Genomic DNA, 16237 nt, shown 5'->3' on the forward strand with positions numbered 1-16237 from the left:
CTCCTCCTAGTTTGTAATCCATTTAACTTCTTTGGTTGGTTGGTCTTAACTCACACATCAGTGGGAAATGAGTGTCTAACACTGAAGATCAGAACACACAGCCAGAGGGTTGTAGCAGCATTTACCTGCACAACAGCTTCTCCTAGGATCCATGTAGAAACTAAGGTGGGTTATAGCTGCAAAATACATTTATCTCTCAGAATTTTCACCTTTTCTTAATGAGAATATTTCATAACTACTGCCAAGGGGGAAGATAGATGGAGAGATGGATTCTGTCCTCCTTGCCTTGTTTCCTCTGTGGTTCTTGCTGTAGGACTCTTCTTCCTCTGGGGATAAATATTGCTCCTTCTTACTCCAAAATTAGCCACCCCTGGCTGAAGTTTTTTGTTTTAGTCACAGCTAGGTTTTGTTATCCTTGCTAAGTTTAGATGGTTTTGAACACTTACGACTATTGTGGCTGAGAACCAGCACTGCAATTCTAATTTTGCAAAAACAGACAGAGAAGAGAGAAGATGACATTTTTATTATAAAGTCTAGGCCATTTTCTCCCCAAATGAGAGAAAACTTCATGCTTAACAGAAAACGCATTCAACCTTCATTACTTGAGCGTGAGTGACTGTTCAGTGAACCAGGAAGCTAGATAAATATCTCAAAACTTTTCCTGGAGGTCTTCACAAGGGAATTTGTATTGGTGTACCAAAATAAGCCATCCCCATGTAGTGAGGAAATCCTGCAGTTATGACAACACCCCTGGATGAATTGAAAACCAGAAGTTCTTCAATCAATTCTTCATCATTAAAGAAGAATGATTAAATACACTAATGGTTTCAGGGTGCTGTGACAACTACATAGTTTAACCAATTCTGAAGGACTAAATTGCATCAGATTTTCACAATAGATATTGCAGTACCTGTTCTCAACACTTCAAGTAGCCAAACATCTCCTAGAAGTGATGCAAGACACTGCCAACAACTGTCTTTGATCGAGAATAAAAGTTACATACTTTAAATGAAAAAATACTTGAATTCTATCCTACCATGCCTGCACTAATTCAGTGAAGTTATTTACCTTCCTTCCCAATTTTCACAGCCATCAACAAGTTTGTTGATCCAAGTAGGGGAGGTTGTTTAGCATTATGGAGCATAGGGCTCTTCCTGGAACATTATGTACTCAGACCAATAGTCACATTAAAGAACAAAGCATTAAAGTTACACATTTTACATAGCACACAACTGCTTTGATGTAAATTTTGTGATTGGTCTAATAGGTATGCAGTACTATTCTGTACTGGTTAGATCTTAAGAGCAGTGCCTTCAGGGTAAAAAACCCACCACATTTCTAGAGCTCACAAATGAGGTGGTGAAGACCAGTGACCCTGAGCAGGTCAGTAGTACCAGAAAACACAATTCAGTCAGAAGAAATCTATTAATCATAAAGTTATTCCTTCCATAAGAGCTCAGTTTTAGGAGGAATTCAAGGACATCCTACACTGAACTAACTGTGAATGTGAAGTGACTGCAGATCATTTAAAGTGTTTCTTCTGCACACCACAGTAATGAGCATTTTTTAAGATTCCATTTCCAACATGTACTTCATTCATGCTAACCATAGGGCATTTTAAACCCTAGAAAGTAGTCTTTCAACTGATTTGCAAAATCTCCCAAGAGAGGTCTTTCCCAGATGCATTCAGGACTTGTACTTCTTCCTTAAAACACCAGTGCTTCTGCACATTGAATGAAGTCCAGAAAACAACAAAGACCTTGGACTCATTTTGAAGACTCTCTCCAATGACCAAAGATATTTCAAACAGTTATTTTAAAAGCAAAATCATATAATTGGCCATTTCATGCAAATAGCAATATATGACTTGTGAAATGTTATTCACATAATCAAACCTCCGGTTAAGATACAGCCATGCTCTTTCCAACAATGAATATTTCCTTCAGCTCCTGACAACTTCTCAGCATATCTTAAAGTTTGTAAAGCATTGTTCTGCTGAGACAAACTTTAGTTCTTTAAAAGTCTTTATCACTTAGAAGTATCTAAATTCTATCCTGTATAGACTAAGTCCACATACATTTACTAGAGGAAGGTATGATCTACAAAATATCAGATTATCCCAGACTAATTGGTATTCTACAAATGATGCTGCATTTTAAGTGACAATCACCCAAGATGTTAGTTTCTAAATTAAAATTAATCACTTGAAAACTGATTAGGGTAGTTAAAAAAAGCATTATGATTCTGCTTTAAAAAGAAGAATTTGTTTTAGTTATCATTGAGCAATTTGAGGGGGGTAGCTTTCACTTTAAGAAAGTGCAAAACAGCATCTTCTTTCTAACTGTAGATTTAACTTGCAGTCCAAAGATTGACAAATACCTACAGGAATCTAAATGTAATGAAAAACAAAATATGATCATTAAAGAATGTGATACCCCACAGCCTTTCAGTGAATGGGAACAGCAAGCTATGTTTGTTTCTAACTTAGCCACTCAAAAATTTGTAATGAAAGTGTTATCAATGAATTAAAATACCATCCCACAGGGCTATAAAATTACATTGAACTGGAAAAAAATAACTTTAGCAAATATTTATCGTCAATTTCTGAAACCTTTCCATTGTGCATTGATTGAAAATGTGGTACTGAATTAACTCAAATCTGTTTTGATTTTGAATAACCTGTGAAAAAATTAAAAAACAACGTTCGATGTATGAGCATCTCTTGAACAATATTATTTAGACTTTATTTTCATGACTGTGACTTATGATTAATTAACAAATTACTGATGTCCTGTTACACTGATTTTTATTTCATAAACTATCATAATGCTCAACAGCAAGATCTTGAAGAAGATAAATGCAGAACTTTTATACCAGCATCAAGAAAGTATTGATTTTAAGCACTCAGATGGAAAACCAAAGTATAAAAAAAAAAAAAGTCTAACTAACAAAAGCTTAAATTGTTGCAAAGTGCCATATATTGTATATTCTCCAAATAGCAGGTTTTTGTTGATTTAGCAGAGACTTTTCTTTGTGTCATGCTTTGACAAAAGAGAACAAGACTTGCAAGTCATATATTAGGTAAGAAAGAAAAAAACATATGGAAGAATTTCGTAGAAACATCTTTGCTGAAGCGAGAACGAAATTCTTACAAGGTTCTTAAGCAAGAAATTAGTAAAAATGAAACTACTGAATAGGCTATTAGTCAAAATGAAGAAAGTACTACCTTCCAGTGCTATTCAGACATCCTTTTCTTGTCTTAGCCACATCTAAGCTTTTATTGTCTAATTAAAAATCTCTATATATTATCATAACCTTGAGAACCTGACATTTTTCCTGCTGCTTGCATTCAGAAGGGTAGCCTACCAACCAACTGCTACAGCAGAGATCACAAAGCATCTGCTTCTTCCACAAGTGTCCAACAGAAAAAAAAACCAGCACGCCACAGAACTCACCTACTTCTTTTTTACTTTAATAGTTGGCCATGCTACAACAGACAGTATTCCTGGAAAACCTCAGCTTCCTCTAATTGGACTTGAGGCACAACTGAAAATAATATTTTCTGCAGAACAATCAGAACAAACAATCACTGAAGATGATTATTAGTTTTAAAATTACTTGATCTTTGAAGGACATAGTCTCCTATTTTTCAAGAGATCAGATGTTTATAATATAAAAAACCCAATCCTTTCTTCTTCTAGAAAACATTGCTGAACAAGTTTATTTGCTTTACTGAAGGACAAAACCAAATCACCTTACTTTCATAAACAATCCCAACCCTCAGAAAAACTGGATTTTTCAGGGTTCACAGGGAGTGCAGTAAGATCAAAGATATATGAACAGATAAAAGTCTACTATACAAAACAGTTACTTAAGTATTTTATAAAATTGCTTGTTATTCTAACAGATGCATTTCCTATTACCTAGTGGATTTCATAATTGTATTTCACTTCTTACATGGTACTTTAACAAAAAGTACTTTAAATTTTTTTTTCAAAGACAGCAAGAAAAGTCTTCCAACAGTGTTGATTGGCAGTTTGCCACTGCCATCAGTAAATCACCAGGGAAGACAGAAAGCAGAACCAAAAATAACATTCTCTAGTTGGGTCCATTGACCATATGTTACACACAAAAAAAAATAAATAAACCACCAACCAAAAACAAACATATGTTTATCCAACAACCATAAACCAAGAAACAAAAAAAATAATAAAATTGAACCACAACTCCTCAGCCTGGACCAACCCATTCCTCCAAGACCAGCACTTGCTTTTGCTAAGGTATCTTTCTCTTTTTTTTTCCTCTTTTTAAATGAGGACCACTCAAAGTTAATTTTCCTGAACTTATTAGCAAGTGTTTATTTCTCACCAAGGCAGTACCTTCTGTAGGAGAGCTAGTGAACAAGCAATTACAGATTGCCACCATACAGCAGCAGCAGCAGCAGACAGAAATGCAGCCACATGAAGGTGATTAGGTTTTGGAGCTTTTTCCTTACCTTTCCCATTTTGCCATGCAGTATACCAGGACAAACTGAGGAAAGTAGTGATGAAAACTAACACGGTGGCCACAGTTCCATTTCGGAGCCTCATCTCATTTCAGCATCACACTTGCTTATGTTCTGCTAGTGGTGAGGACCGATCACTTGGGCTTGCTGCAATGAAGTCAGCTCCAGTACTCCAGCACAGCTGGACAGCAACAACATGAAATGTAGCTCTCACATATCAGATTTATCATAAATCAATCCATTCCAAACTGCTGGACGCTTTCTCATAGCTCTCATCAATCCAGCTTCTCTTTATTCTTCTAGTCCTGTTTAAAGGAAACAAAATTTTAACAGATTATGCCAAAAATACTTACAAGAGTCCCCCTGAAATACACTACATCTTCTGTGTCTTAGGTGTGCCACCCTCTCACTGCCTCAGTCTTGGTTCAGAGAACAACTTGTTAGATTAATGTGTGCCTTTTCTAAGACTATTTGCATCTGGGGGAGCTGTATTTCACAGGAATTTGGTCACTGAAGGACAAACACACACATCACCAACGTTACAATTTGATTCTCAACTGAAGGGAAAGTCATGTGTCACCTGGCAGGTGTTAAACTGATACAACAGCTGCTTCCAGGATGCCGTAACTTTCAGGAGGCCCCAGTTCCAAGACCTCAATTCAACAAAACCCCTCTGAAATCAGTAGGCCTCATGTAACTGCAGGAGCAGAACTGTCTCCAGTGAGTTGAGAGATCAGAGACCTCATCTTTGCTCAGTGCAAGAGGATTTGATCCACCCACAACAATTTTTTCCCTATCTCAGCTGCAGCTAAAGCACAGACTACAGCCCCACCTGCAGAGACTGCTCAATCCATACCAACTGGCATCAACTCAGAACCCCCCAAAAAGCCATGGTTTGCTCCTCTATATCACACAGGCAAGTTACCTACAGTTCACACACAGGCAAGTTACCTACAGTTCAGTTTTATCCCTCAGGAAAGTTCCATACCCTGGTATTAGAAAATCATCAACTGGCCAAACCCAGCCGGTTGTGTTAATCACACTGTCCTAAGCAGGACAAAGAGAGTATAGGGCAATAAATAAACTGACTTTAAAAGAGAGGGGAAAGGTTTTCAAAGTATTAAATCATCTCTACAGTAGTCAAACATTAGCAGTCAACATTCTTTCAAGGCATTGCCAAGTTTTTTCCCCCCACTATAAACTATATCTGATGCAAGTATGTTACTCAGCAATAAATAACTTGCTCTGCATTTTCTTTGGAAGCAGTCTCTGTCACCTTCTTGCCTTGCTGCATTCAGAACAACAGGGGAAAAATCACTCTTTATTATTATGGTACCAAGAGATTCCAGTCCAATTTGAACTATTCTTCCCAAGCTTGTATCACAGCACATATTACCTCTACCAAAGGGCCCACAAAACAAGGCATAACCAACAAGCATGGTTAACAAAGAACGGAAACGATCAATAAAGTTGCAGAACTACACGCTCTTGTGTTCAAACCTCAGCCATATCATCTCAGTTACTGGAAGTGTTTACCTTTGGACCAGTTACCTCACCTATAACGCCAGTAACGTGCTCTATTTGAGGAACTTCATGCACAGATAGGTTTCTGGCTTTAAACATTAACTCAGAAAGCCCACAGTACTTATGAGGAAGGGAACAAATGCAAGTACATGAGAAGCAGACACAGTGGATGATAAAATTCATGAGAAGCAAAATAATGAACTGGAATAGAATGAACTGCAAAACACCTTACGATATGAGAAACCCAAGCTCAACACAATGATAAAGACAACTGAGACACCTATAAAAAGCTAACACAGAGAGCACAGAATGCCAGGAAATATCATCAGTACCAGAATGGGAGATGGACACAATTAAAGCCAGAAGTATCAGCAATGATAATTGTCTAGATAAACTTTAATAGCAAGGAGAGGCAAAGATCCCAAGTCCTAAAGTTTTATAAGGACTGTCTATGTGAATTTAGGAAGTTCATGTGATTCCCAAACTTCCAGATAAGCGACTAGGATACCGAGACTAACAGTTCAACTGAGAAGTGTCTCAGAAGCAAGGATGTTGTTACCCTGTTTCAGTATCCTGAAACTGTAACTTAGGTTCCCCACTATTTTAGCATCAGAGCGATCTCTCTGGAGCAGCTCAGGTGTGCACAAAGGACCAGGCTGCAAGCTAGAGGGATTATCCCAGGGAGGGCAACTGGCAGCTGGTCCAATGTGCAAACAAGAGAGGGCAACCAGGCGAGTAAAAAAATTATCCGATAATGCAAGGAACCTTCTGCCTTTCCAGAAGACACAGGCATAATTTTTGCGTTTGCTGCAACGAAACCAAGATGCCGCGATCAGGGCCTCTCATTGTGCTATTTGAATCCTCAAAAATAGAGTCAGAAAAAATTCAGAAAACAAAGAAGTAAAAGGAATAGTAGCAACCTGATTCAACTAGCAGTCAGTATGCACAACATTGTGTCAAATCAATAACTATCATGAGTTTGAGTTGGCTGGTTCTGCTTTCATCCTTCTCTTTGGGTGTTGTAACCACTCCTCTTAGCACAGGCACCAGCAGCTCAGCTCCAGCTCAGCCGTACTTAGATGATTATTTAAGCATTTCACTATATCAAACTGCATACATCAAGGCAATGCATAAACCAGACATGTTCCAGCTTTCAAAAATGTATATAGCTAAACCAGCAGAAACACATGTGTAGTTGCACATAAATTATTTAAGTCCCAGGTGGTCACTTTAGGTTTGTTCAATAATTTACAGCACAATCTAAACAAATTTAGCTGAGGGGTAATCCAGTTTGAGATGACAGTATGATAGGGTATAACTAGACAGATGAAGACTATGAAATTTGCCAGTGCCATTATGACCTGAACCTTTCCCACTGCAGACTAAAAGGAATGACCCGGCTGGATGCTGAAGGCCAAGGGTGCTGAAGGTGCCAGCACCTCTCGGATGCTGAGCAGAACCCTACCGAATCACGTCTTAAATAAACCAAGAAGTTTCTGCTTGTATCCAGACACTCTCAAAATACATACAAAGCATATTCCCAACCGCAAACCATAAAAACTGATACACTCCAGTGCGCCTGCAAAGGCTCTTCACATAGCTGCTGAAGGGCTGGATGGTGCGGGATCACAGCACGAAGCGTGCCAGACTTCCGAGAGGATGAGCCAGACCCCATCCTGCCGAGAGGGTGCGAAATCTCCTACCGCTGTAGCGCTGCTGCACCGAGAAGGCTGCTCTTGAAGGCACGGAAAAACAGCCCGAGAGGAAACGGCAGCTAAAAGGCGAAGGCGGCGGGGACCTGCTAAACAGGGGTTTTTCCGCCGTGTTTCCACTGACACGCTCCCCCGCAGCCCGCCGCCGCCACCGCCGCCCTGGCATCCCGCAGCCCTCAAAGGCGGGGAAGAGGGACCGGCTGCCTCCGTGGAACCCGTCCGAGTTAGTCAGGACCTTACCCGCTGCCCCTCCGCCCCGGTCGCAGCTATCTCGTCGGGAAAGCGAAACATCGGGGGGGTGACGGGCACCGGGAGCCGCCAGCTCTGCCGGGCGGCAGAGGGCGAGAGCTGACGGGGACGGAGGGAGGGAGGGAGGCGGGGAGAGAGAGCGCCGGTCCGGGGAGCTGCGCGGCGCCCGGGGCATCGCGGCGAGGCTGCGGGGGAAGGAACAGACACAGGAAACTGCAAACTCTGCCGAACGCCCCTGCGGTCGCAGCGCGCGGCGAGGAGTAAAAAGGGTGGGAAGCGGGGTATCCCCAGGCACCCCAGCAGGAGAGGGAGAGGGCGCAGCGCCGCTCTGCCCCGGAGCCCCGTGGGCACCCCCGAGCAGCGGGCCAAGGGAGAGGGCGGCAGCAAGTCCTGCGGAGGAGCGGCCGGCGCGCCCCGCACCGCCACGCAGGTGCACGGGAGCGCAGAGGAGAGCGGGCGGGCAGATGGCGGAGCAGGACGGCCCCCAGCCTCCCTCCGGCGACACCGCAGAGACCCGCGGGGAGGGGAAGCGCCTCCGCCGTGCTGCCGCTCCAGAGGGTGAGGAGAGCCGTCCATCCCCGGACCCTCCCCGGAGCCGAGCCGGCGGTCCGCAGGGGCGCGGGGTGCGCAGGGGCAGCGGGACGCGCTGACCGCCGCTGCCGTGCTCACCTGTGCGCGGCGCTCCGGCACGGCGGACCCGCGGGGCGCGGGGGCTGTGCGGGCTCCGCCGGGGCTCTCGCTCCCCTTCCCCGCCCGCCCCCCGCGTCAGCGGCGCGCCCAGCCCCGGCGACCGCCCCCCGCCCCGAGCGCCATGGAGCGCGCGGAGCCCCGCCCCGCCCACCCGCCGACATCGCGGGCAGCCAATGGGCGCCGCCGCGGATGGCACCACTCATTGGCTGGGCCGCCTGTCACTCTCTTGGGCCGCGGCTATAAATGGCGCTGTCTCGCAAAGCCTCCCTCAGCGGCTGCGGCGGGAGCCGGGAGCGGGGGTGGTGTTTTGGAGTGCCGCTTTCGGCAGCGTGTTCCCTTTTTTGGAGCCGCGCTTGGGGGTTTGTGGCTTTGGGAGAGACCCAGGAAAGGCTTAGCTGCGCCAGCGCTTGGGTGCTCATTGCCCCCTGGCGACGTGCACTCTGAACTTGGCTCAGGGCTGAGCCCCTAGCCTACTACGTGGGTGTTTCTCCTGACTGCCTGTCAGTGCCGCACAAGCCACACGTATCGATGCCCCGTGTGACCTCTCGGCTCACCACGTACAAGAAGTCACAGTCATGAAATTCACTGTTGAGTTCATACCCTGCTAATAAACACCTCCCGGAGCTTGGATTGGGAGGTGTTGAAATTAAAGAGCAGCTTGTTGCTTCACGGCAGTAAAAGGAGCCCTTGTGTGCTTTGTCCCGCTCTGGGCACGGTGTTCTCGGGCAGCGGCGTGTGGGCCGCCCCCGGGCTGGTTACACAGGTACAGCCGTGTGGGCGTGAAAACCAACTCGGCTTTCTCCAGAGCCTCCTGCACTGCGCGATCACTCAGAGAAAGTCAGTGACAGCTTTATTCTGTGGGTTCACTATTTAGGGTCATGATGCTGCTGTTCTGTAAGTAATCCCCTCTCTTCAGTGGTTTGTTTCATGTGTTCCAGGAATTCCATGCATCTTTTAGGGTCTGAAAACTTCAATTCAAATCCGATGGCATGCTTAGCTTACAGTAGGGTCCTATCTACCTCACAAGAGCTCCGTTACTGACGTGTAGTGCTAACTGGCTGGCAATGTTCAATCCTTTTCATGGACTTGATTTCTTCCCCTTCTGTGCTTACCTTCCACCTACTTCAAAGTCCGTAGTATACCTTTCTAATCTCCATAGAATCATAGAATGGATTGTATTGGGAGGGACCTTAAAGATGATGTACATCTAAGGCCCCTTGCCATGGGCAGGGATCCATTTCACTAGATGAGGTTTTTCGAAGTCCCATCTAAGCTGGCCTTGAACTCTGCCAGGGCTGGGGTATCAATAACTTCTCTGGGAAACTTGTTGCAGTTTTATTCTCCATTATGGCTCTGATGCTGGATGTAGTGGGATAGCTCCCCACTAGAACTTTAGTAACTGTGGAAAAATCTTGCAAGTTATTCTGTCTGCAGAGTGACATTTAACAAGTTTCCATATGCTTTCATGTTTTCTTAACAGTGCTTCAACACATTACAGTATTTTTACACATTTGGGTACCTGCACAGTAGCCCTCAGTGATTTTTCTGTCTTTCTAAAGGATTTCAAAGAGGGTCTGGTGGCAATTGAGGCAGATTGCAATAAAGAAGCTTAGGAGAAGTTTGCAAGGTCTTGACACCCAGGCTGTTCTGTGATTTTACTCATTGAGTGGTGAGAATTTATTATGTAAATGTGTGCTTCAATCCTCCCTTTTACAAAGAAGTGGAATGAAGGGGATTTTTTATTGAAAAAAACAAATTTAGCACAATAACTTTCAAGCAAAAATTAGAGCATGCACATCCTCATGCACACGGACACATCAATAGCAGAATTTTCTGCAGAGATCCCAACAAGCTAGAAACATTAAAGGCACCATTGTTTGCATCTAATAGATTAGTGCTGCTTAGGGATATGAATTTTTGCATTTCTGTGCTGGAAAAAAAAACTGACAGAGACATTTTCAGATAAAAAGTCCTTTTGTCAGGAGAGCTTAGTCTGAAGAAAAGACTGTTACAAGATGAGTATAATGACAGTTATTTCACAAGGACTGTCTGAGCCTTCCTAATTTTTGTCCTTTCACTGATTGAACGTTTACATTAGGAAGGTTTACTGACTGGAGCTTGACAGTATCCAATTAACTATTAACTTCCCCAAACAATAGAGTGCACGTAATGTAGCTGCTCCTCTGGCAATCATCCTCTTGAGTTAGCTGTGCTTCTTTCCTGAGAAAGAAGGCAAAGTTCAAAACTGGGAGGAAAAAAATCGACATTGCCCTCATCTGACCTACTACAGCAATATCAAATGCCTCTTGGCATATTCCAGAGCCTGATGCATGGGCAAAGTGCACAGTGAAGGAAATGCTGGAGCTGCCAGTGGAAAGGAGTTGGGGCAGACACCCTGAAACATCCCTTACTTCTGGTGAAGATGGCAGCCCCCTTTTAGGCCTGAACAATATTTAATGCCAGCAAATTTCTAAATTCATACTTCCTGCTGTTCTTTCATCCTGCAGCCACTGCTGTTGAACTGGAGTTATCTGTCTGAAATAGGAGATGATTAAGCAATCTGAAACTCCCAAAATTGTATTTAAATGCAAGTGTAAGGTACATACACTGTAACAGCCTTAACTGGGGAGACCTGCAGGGAGAAAATAAAATTTTAAAAATAGAAGAAGTTTTAATCCCTAGTATTCCAGCTTTGGTTGCTGAAAAAAGAAAAAATACCAAGAAACTTGCTATTCTATACCAGCACGAAACAACACAAGCGAGAAATAAATAATCATATTTCAACAGAGGGAAGATTTCATGCTGGGAGATTTTTGTTAAGGTATTACCTAACTATCAGAGTAAAGACAAATTGGTAAAAGATGCTCCAGGCCTGCCATAATTTCATATATGCTGCAGTAGCTGCACACCTGGGTAGCTAACTTCTATAGATCTGTGTGTTTATTGCTATTCATCGGATCTGAATCTTGTTTTATCCAAGCATTTTCCTGACTCCTTCAGAAGCACAGCAGCTGTTGTTCTTGCATTTCACTGTGTTCGTGTTCTAGCTTTCTTGGGCACTGAGAAAGATGCAAAAAAGGTAGAGGTGCTTGGCAGTGGCAGCAAAAATCTGAATGGTTGTTTGGCTGAAAAATGGCCATCTGAAAATTGTCAGCATTTCCCAACCAGAAATTGAGTTCTCTCTTAGAGACAGGATTTATTCCCAGCCTGCCACTTACCCTGTTTTTTAACAGAGCAAATTCCTCTCAGTGCTTCTACCTCCATTTAACCTCCGTTTTCTCTTTTTCAACTGTAAACCTTTCATGACCATCTCTTTTTTGCTTGTTAACTGAGCACCTTCCTCAGAGAAGCTGTATTTTTGCTGGGCCTTTTCTATACTCCTGTATCAAAGTGAAGAACGAGGGGCACAAATACACCCAGTGTGTATCACAGAAGGACTGGCCATGGTTGCCCACTGCCCCTGCAACTGTTCTGTGCCCCAGGCTGGCTCCTGCTTAAGGCCACGTGCCATCCCTACAGTGCATGGATGGGGGAGGGAAAAGCCAACTGCCCCTCAACCATGTTCTTAAACCCAGTGTGCTGAGGAGCTGGGCTTCAAGTCATGGCACAACACAGGGAGGATCTGAGGCCCTCACCTGGCACCATGGCAGGGCAGCAGGAGGCCAGGCTCATATGAGGGAATGGAGGAAGAAGGGGAGCTTTCCCATCCCCTTCCTATGAATAGGTTAAGCAGCATGAGAATAGAGAAAAACATTTTTAGCCACATCACTTTATATTCTGTTTCTGATGGGGGTTGATAAGACAAGAGCTCTACAGATGGAGGAGCAAGGGAAAGCTCCCTGTACTTTCCTGACATGACCTCTTTCTTTATAGAGAGAGAGCACTAGGATGAACATTTTCTGTCACTAGAGACAGCACAGTGCAGGGACTGAAGACTCCTTCTCACAGCAAAAGATCAGCTGGGAGGTGGGTAGCAACAAGTTAATAATGGAATGTTTTTCAAGGATGGAGCAGGCTGCATGTCCATGAGTGACTCTAGCAGTGTGCATTCATGCCTAATTCCCAATCCAAACTGTGTACATGGAACCTGATGCTGGAGATGATGGCTGGGTGAAGATTTGCATTAACAGCAGTGGCCCACCAGCACCTGAGTCAGCATCACCTCAAGGGGTAAAGCAGCAGAACCCTTCCTCTTGTGCCTTCCTCACCACACCTGCTGCTCTGATCCTGTGCCACTCTCCTGTCTTCCCCAGCTGCCTTGCTTTCATAATGCTGTGCCAATATTGTGAAGAGCAGGCAGAAGTGGTTGATCCCCTTAAAACTGGTATGAAAGGAAGAAGAAGAGACAGTTTCATGAGCACCTTGACAAAGCATGACCCTGAAGCTTGAACTCTTCTAATCATGTCCAGCACCATCCCATCAGATATGGGTAAAATGTTCAAATCCAGTTGATCCCTAATGATTGGTAAGGGGTATTTCGCCTCCTCATTAATCTGCCTGCTCTAAATTTCACCCTGAGCAGCGTATTTACTGTGCAAGTCATTCCACACCACAGCAGGGCCATGGACCAGTGGGCTCAAATCCAGCCTGGAGAGGATGAGGTCTGTTGCTTGAACCTGAGGTTTATGCCCAAGTGATTCTGTCAGCAGGCAATTTGGGGTGGGGGGTGGAGGAGTAGGAGAATTTATACCTTTAGAGCCCCTTGTTCAACCTGTAGTACATATCATTAACATTAACTTCTTCCAAGACATATCCAGTGTCAAGATAATCACTGTGAGCCTGTGAACTGCAGCACTGAAAATAATTATCAAAGCCACTCTCCATTTAAACTAGAAGAGCTGTTGCTCTGCTGCAATGAAAAGATCTCATGCTTTGCCCTATCACAGCAGGGATCCAGGCTGTATTAAGTCATTCTTACTGGCCTTAAAGGCTTTTGTGATGTTTCTTTCATTTGAGCGTTATCTTTCTGCCAATTTAGAATTCCAACTCCTCCCCATAAAGCAAACCTGTAGTTATCCAAGCAGTAGTGGAGGATGGTAGGTGGCAAGGAAAACAGATAGCACAGAAGCATTCTTTGTGGCATTTAGAAATAATGAGTGCAATTTCCTAGGTCTTAGGACTTTTTAGACCATAATTTCAGGAAGAGGAGAAGTGAACCTCAGTCAGACAGGAGCCCTAACCATATAGCTGTAATACCATGTAAGTAGCAGCAAGCTAGGCACTGTTGCAGCTCCAACAGGCACCAAAAATTATAGTAATAACATAAGAGCTTTGGGACTATCAGGCAGATTCCTCCCACAGGAAGGACAGTGAGGATGTACATTTTTTAATGAAGTAGTGTATTCCCTTTCTTCATTGATTTAAAAGAAGCTTTAGATTCCCATCTTCACTTGCAAAGTAGGTGTTCAGCCTCCTCTCAATTGCATGCAGATTACTCTCCTGGCATACAAGGGAAACCAGCAGTTTAAGATCAATGTGTTGATATTGTATTTTTTTCACAAAAAGTACTTTTCATAATGACAGCTCCTAGTGTGATCCCATGTACTGTGCAGCCATGCAGGCAAATCCTAATTCCACCCACCAAATGTGTGGGTAATGAGAGTGAAGAGGACAGGGGTCAGGAGCAGACTCCAATCAAAGCTGTTGAGTACCACTGGCAGATGAAGCACACTGAGCAATTAATAAACCCTTTCTTAGGTTGGTACCATGTTGGTGATGATGAGTTTGATAACTGCAACATCTGTATCACTGGCATACTGCATGTCATGCATAATACTGCTGTTATCCCTATGCTGAGAGAAACAGAGCTTTAATAAATTACAAGACTGACACATGCAGTCCTTTGTTTTTTAAGATAATTACAGGTACAGAATTAGGCCACATGTGTAGCAACATGTTCCAAGGATGACTCCTGTGAATGGATAATTAAACTTTAAAACCACCAAGGGCTGGGTGTTTTCCCTGACTGCCAGAGCTGAAGGGGGGTAAAAGCAAGGACAAAACAGAGAGGTTCACATTGGGCACAGGAAAAGCAGACTTGTCTGGAAAGCAGTGGCTTTCCTGCCTGTCTCTCCCATGCTGCAGGCTGTGTCTCCTTTTCCCTCTGCATTTAGGTGAGGTTGCCAAGTGCAAGAGTGTGAGCCTGGGGCTGGCCTTGCTTGTCAGGAAGCCCAGCTGAGATGGTATGTGGTCCTTGGGGGAAACACATCTGACTTTCTTCTTGCAGAGCGTGGCTGCAGCCTGGCTCTCAGTCTTACCATTGCACCCATCCTGTTTCATTAGAACCTGTTTATATTTTTAATACTGTATCTGTTGCTAATTACAGCCCAACAATACTAACTCAGTGTGCAAACAAGACCATCATCCAAATATTGTTTTGCATAACCAGAATGCTGGGGTTGCAAACATTTGCATAATGTTTAATTATTTAGGCAGAACATAAAATTTGTGTTCCTCTCAAAAGCATTTTGGTGAAATGTCTCAATAATTAAACACCACTATGTTTATTAACAGCAGGGAACACTCATGAAATGTATTAGTCAGAAAAAAGCAAGTAGCTGCATCTACAGTAATCAAAATATGCCATTCCAAAGTAGGTCCCCAAGCAAGACAACCACCAGCATGAACTCCTATGTGCAACCAAGCAGAAGACAATTAAAAGTGTAACAGTTCAGCAGCTGTAACTTGGAGGGGTCAGGGAGCCAGAATTCAATGGCTTAATTCACTCTTTAATCAATACATAACATTTTGAGAAGACTCAATCAATTCTATTGAGCCAGCTGAAGTGAGCCTTTTGTCCATGAAAGGTAAAATTTGGAGTCAGCTGGAGGCCTACACTTGGTGCTGCAGCCTGGGAAAGGCGTCTGCAGGCACCTGCTCCCACACGCTGCCCATTGGAAGGCACCTGAGCCCACCCACCAGGTGACAGGCACACATTTGTCCCACCCCAGTGGCACCTGGGATAGGGGGTGTTTCTTCATAGGGTTCCTCTAGGCAGTTACCTAACAGGCTGGAAGAAAGCAAAACAGGATCTACTAAAGTAGCCAGAGGCACATAATAAAAAACATCTTCCTTGATGGCATAAGAAAGGCTTCTGCAGCATTTCTGCACCATTGCTTGCTGATAGGGAAGAGCGACCAGTTTTGATCTCAGTCATTTTGGTGTGTAAGTACAAACATTCCCCTAAAATGAATGGTCAGAGTAGAGACCGAAGTTGACAAATGTGGCACAAGGCAAGATCCAGAGGTTCTTTCAAGCAAGTAAAATTTGCAGGGTGCAGAGGAAGAGACAGACCCTGGCTGTCACCTAGTGGACTCCAATTTGATCAAAATAGTTTATTTTGCCCAAGTGTAAAAGCTCCAAATTGTAATAGGTTTTTTGAAAGGAAGGCAGAATTCAGAACCAGAGATTGTTTCTCAATTAAAGGAACAATTGCACACTGAATTAAGAGGAAGTATGTCTTATGTCCTGGAAACAAGAGTTCACTTCTAAAGTCAAATATTTTAATGATTTGAAATTTGAAATTATGAGCTTGCATATAAGAGAAGCATAAAATTAA

General features: G+C 43.6%; 1 protein-coding gene across 3 annotated transcripts in view; it reads right to left on the reverse strand.

The window, feature by feature from the left end:
* MGAT4A (alpha-1,3-mannosyl-glycoprotein 4-beta-N-acetylglucosaminyltransferase A) overlaps nucleotides 1-8743 on the reverse strand; it is a 72390-nt gene extending 63647 nt beyond the window's left edge. For 2 of the 3 annotated variants that reach the window (XM_066545222.1, XM_066545219.1), the window contains exons 1-2: nucleotides 8659-8743; nucleotides 4496-4809 (exon numbers count right to left, since the gene is read on the reverse strand). In XM_066545222.1, coding sequence (XP_066401319.1) covers nucleotides 4496-4589 — 94 coding nt within the window. In that variant the 5' untranslated portion in view covers nucleotides 4590-4809; nucleotides 8659-8743. Of the gene's footprint in view, nucleotides 1-4495; nucleotides 4810-7980; nucleotides 8060-8658 lie in introns of those variants that run through there. The other variant, XM_066545220.1, reaches the window with a different exon arrangement.
* Nucleotides 8744-16237: the final 7494 nt, after the last annotated feature.

The sequence above is a fragment of the Molothrus aeneus genome, chromosome 2, assembly GCF_037042795.1.
Source record: "Molothrus aeneus isolate 106 chromosome 2, BPBGC_Maene_1.0, whole genome shotgun sequence".
NCBI classification, from domain to species: domain Eukaryota; kingdom Metazoa; phylum Chordata; class Aves; order Passeriformes; family Icteridae; genus Molothrus; species Molothrus aeneus.